This window comes from Aphis gossypii, unplaced genomic scaffold, assembly GCF_020184175.1.
Source record: "Aphis gossypii isolate Hap1 unplaced genomic scaffold, ASM2018417v2 Contig00637, whole genome shotgun sequence".
Lineage (NCBI taxonomy): Eukaryota > Metazoa > Arthropoda > Insecta > Hemiptera > Aphididae > Aphis > Aphis gossypii.
In genome coordinates, this window is record NW_026083205.1 from 1 (window position 1) to 3,682 (window position 3,682).

General features: G+C 32.9%; 2 protein-coding genes across 2 annotated transcripts; both read left to right on the forward strand.

The window, feature by feature from the left end:
* The first annotated feature begins 1,090 nt into the window (after positions 1–1,090).
* Positions 1,091–1,885, forward strand: LOC126554893 (zinc finger BED domain-containing protein 5-like). The gene is made up of 2 exons (XM_050209893.1): positions 1,091–1,333; positions 1,385–1,885. Exons 1-2 carry the CDS (start codon positions 1,091–1,093, stop codon positions 1,883–1,885), a joined length of 744 nt encoding a protein of 247 aa, XP_050065850.1.
* A 621-nt stretch (positions 1,886–2,506) lies between these two features.
* LOC126554897 (zinc finger BED domain-containing protein 5-like) lies at positions 2,507–3,013 on the forward strand. The gene has a single exon (XM_050209897.1). It carries the CDS (start codon positions 2,507–2,509, stop codon positions 3,011–3,013), a length of 507 nt encoding a protein of 168 aa, XP_050065854.1.
* The last annotated feature ends 669 nt before the right edge of the window (positions 3,014–3,682 follow it).

Below are 3,682 nucleotides of genomic sequence, written 5' to 3' on the forward strand. Positions count from 1 at the left end.
TTAAAGTATTTAATTATTTTAAATTACCATAGTAAATAATTCTTACTTTTAAGACTTTATTATTATATAATCTATTTCTAACACATTTCAGTAAATGTGGACTGTCAGAGAAAGCAAAAAATCGTCTATTCTCATCACAAAAGTGTTCAATACTAGAATTGGGACTATTCAACTTGCCACTTATACCAAATTCAGTCCATACACGACGATTTGTTTGTGCTCCATCAGATATAGATCCATGGACGTATGCACCACATCTTTCGAGTAGTAAAACTGCTTTTACTATCAATTTTGATAATGTTAATCCATTTACTGGGCCTTTGGATGCGAATACTGCAATAGGTTGAGTGTACGAATCTGCTAAAGGTTGAAACATGAATACCAATCTATGTGTAGCTTTTGAATTAATATTTGTTGCTGTAGGTAAATCTTTTAGTTCTTCATCTTTTTCACCAAAATCAATTAATCCAGTGTAACTTAATGTTTTGGAATTTACAGAAACGCTTTCTCTTAAAGATATTTCATCAAAAATTAGAAGCCCATATTTTTGATGATCGTTTTTAAAGATAAATGCTTTTTAAATAATTCAAAGAAACATTTATCAAACTCACATATACTTGAAATCATAGCTAAATATCTTCTTATAGTTCTGATACACGGTAATGTCAATTATTGGTTACTTTATAACAGCGGTTCCCAAACTGTGCACCGCGGTGCCCTAGGGGCACCGCGAGCACTTTTTGGGGGCACCACGGTCTACGTTTCATAAGTTTAAAATGTATATAAAAACCATATGCCCAATTACTGGGTTTGGTATTTATCAGTATAATATTATTACTAGATATGATTTTATGAGTAATAAATTATTATAAATAATTGTTGATTGTTGACTGATTGTACCTTTATTATCTAATCATGTCAGACGATGTATTCAATTAACTATTACTTATTAGTCTGTTATTTGGAATTACTTGAGCTCTTTACCTTCAGTAGTGTACGTGACTTTACACCGTTTAGTCGAATTGTGTTATTTAAGTATCTAGTGCGCGCATTGTTTACGCCGTTTACGTGTTCTTCTCTTTTTTTAAATATGGACCGTTGGTTGAAAGGTGGACATTTTAATAAGAAGCCTGTTACAGAGGAATCTCTTAGTACTCAGTCCGTAGAAGGCAGAATCAATGACGAAAATGGTAGTCAAGTAGTTCATCATTGTAATTCAAATGCAAATGGCTTCATAAATCCGATCAAAAAACGTAAATACAACGAAAGTTATTTAGAGATAGGGTTCTCAGAAACTAATGATTGCCAGCCACAGTGCGTTATTTGTTTGAAAGTTCTTCCTAACAGTTCCATGTATCCCTGAAAATTGCGTCATTTTAAAAAGAACCATCCGGATTATGAAGGTAAAAAGACTGACTATTTTAAACGAAAGCGCACTGAACTATTGGCTGTTCAAAACAAAATAAAAACACACGTTCAAACTGACAACGAAAATGCATTGAGAGCTTCTTATATGGTGAGATACCGCATTGCTCAAAAAGGTGAAGCTCATACTATTGCTGAAACGCTTATAAAACCATGTCTTATTGATATAGCAACTTGTATGCTTGAAGAAAAATTTGCCAAACAGTTGTCAACAATTCCTTTGTCAAACAATACTGTTGCGCGACGAATAGCAGATTTAGCTACAAATGTAGAACAAACACTTGTCTCTATTATTAAATACAGAAAATTTGCTCTACAAATGGACGAATCAACTGATGTGGCAGGTCTAGCTATTTTGTTGGTGTTTGTTCGTTACGAAAATATTCATTCTTTTGAAGAGGACCTTTTATTTTGTCGACCACTTTTATCAAATACGACGGGGGTCCAAATTTTCGGATAATTGGATGGGGTTTTCACCGAAAATAAGATTTCATGGACCAATTGCATTGATGTGTGTACTGATGGTACGTAGGCCATGGTAGTAGCAACAGCTGGAGCAGTTGCTAAAATAAAGGAAAAATCTAAAGAAATTCGCAGTAGTCATTGCATACTGCACAGACATGCTCTGGCAATGAAAACCATGCCTTTTTCTTTGAAAAACGTTATGGATGATGCTATAAAAATAATCAACTTTATCAAGTCACGGCCTCTGAAATCCCGACTTTTTAAAATGTTGTGTGATGACATGGGAAGTCTTCATAGTACATTACTTTTCCATACAGAAGTCAGGTGGCTGTCACGCGGCAAGGCTCTAACGCGGTTAATGGAATTACGAACTGAAGTTCTTTTATTTTTAATGGATCACAACGTTACATTGGGTGAAATCATGAATGATGTAACATGGCTCTGTCACTTTTCATACTTGGCTGATATTTTTAGCAAAATGAACGAGCTCAGCCTTTCCTTACAAGGAAGGACTATGACAATTTTTGATGCCAGCCACAAAGTAAGTGCATTCAAAAGGAAAATTGATTATTGGGCACAGTGTACTACTAATAGCAAATTTGAATGTTTTCCAATAATGCAAGCCTTTTTGGAAGAAAATGATGAGCAGGCTTCTACTAATATTGTCAACGAGATTATTGAGCACCTCAAACAGCTAAAAAATTCTTTTGAGCAATATTTTCCTGCAGATCGGGAAGTATTGTTGAAAGACCATGAATTGGTACTGAATCCATTCTCAGTTTGTATGAAACCTTCAAGCTTATCTTCAAGTGATTACGAAAGGTTGATCGCTTTAACTTCTGACTTAACATTAAAATCTTACTTCAACAGCAATTCGTATGCCGAATTTTGGTTAAGTTTGAAAGACAAAAGTTATGAAGGTTTAAGCGAGAAAGCGAAAACACTATTTTTACCCTTTGCCACTATTTACTTATGCGAGTCAGGATTTTCGTCATACGCTGCAACTAAAACCAAATACCGCAACCGCCTCAATGTTGAACCTGTTCTCCGACTCCAATTATCAAAAATAAAACCTGACATTGCAAAACTGTGCCAAAATAAGCAGCCATATACATCACATTAATTAAAATTAAATTGTAAATATTTTTCATTTGTAATATTTTTATGTAATAATTATAATCATAATAACAATAATTTTTATTTATTTATCTTTTTAAAAATGCATTGATTTATAATTAAATTAGTTGTGTAGCTTAGAATGCTTAGATTGTATTAGGCTTAATAAAGTTAATAAAATTGGTTCTCAATGAGTACTTTTTTTGTTCTATCTTTGATGTTATATACAGCAGGGCACCGTGGCTAACTTGGTGCCTCTAAAAGGGCACCGCGGAAAAAAAAGTTTGGGAACCGCTGCTTTATAAAAAGTTATATCCTGACGGTGATCTTATATGTAAAAGCATACATAACATAACCCAATCTTCGGTATAACGATTACCTCTAGGACACTTTCTTTTTGATGAACTGATTATTTCTTATATAATTAACTTTTGATTTTCTTTAATTTTGTTTCCTACATTTTCTAATATAATTTTGCTATCTATGTTATTAAATCTTGTTTCATATTGTAAAATGTTTTGTTTTAATTTTTTTAGCTGAATTTGAGTTCTTTTTTTTGATTGTTTAGATATCTTGTTTTGCTGTTTAAGGAGTTTTAGTTTTTCTGTCTTAGAAGGAGTAACATTTATGTGAATTCGTTTAGTAGTTAACTTAGTTTTTCGTGCCATTAAATTTC

Coding starts and splice junctions, on each gene's coding strand:
- LOC126554893 (XM_050209893.1), top strand. CDS start 1,091: ATGGACCGTTGGTTGAAAGGTGGACATTTTAATAAGAAGCCTGTTACA. Junction 1,334..1,384: donor AGTGCGTTATTTGTTTGAAA/GTTCTTCCTAAC, acceptor CATTTTAAAAAG/AACCATCCGGATTATGAAGG.
- LOC126554897 (XM_050209897.1), top strand. CDS start 2,507: ATGCAAGCCTTTTTGGAAGAAAATGATGAGCAGGCTTCTACTAATATT.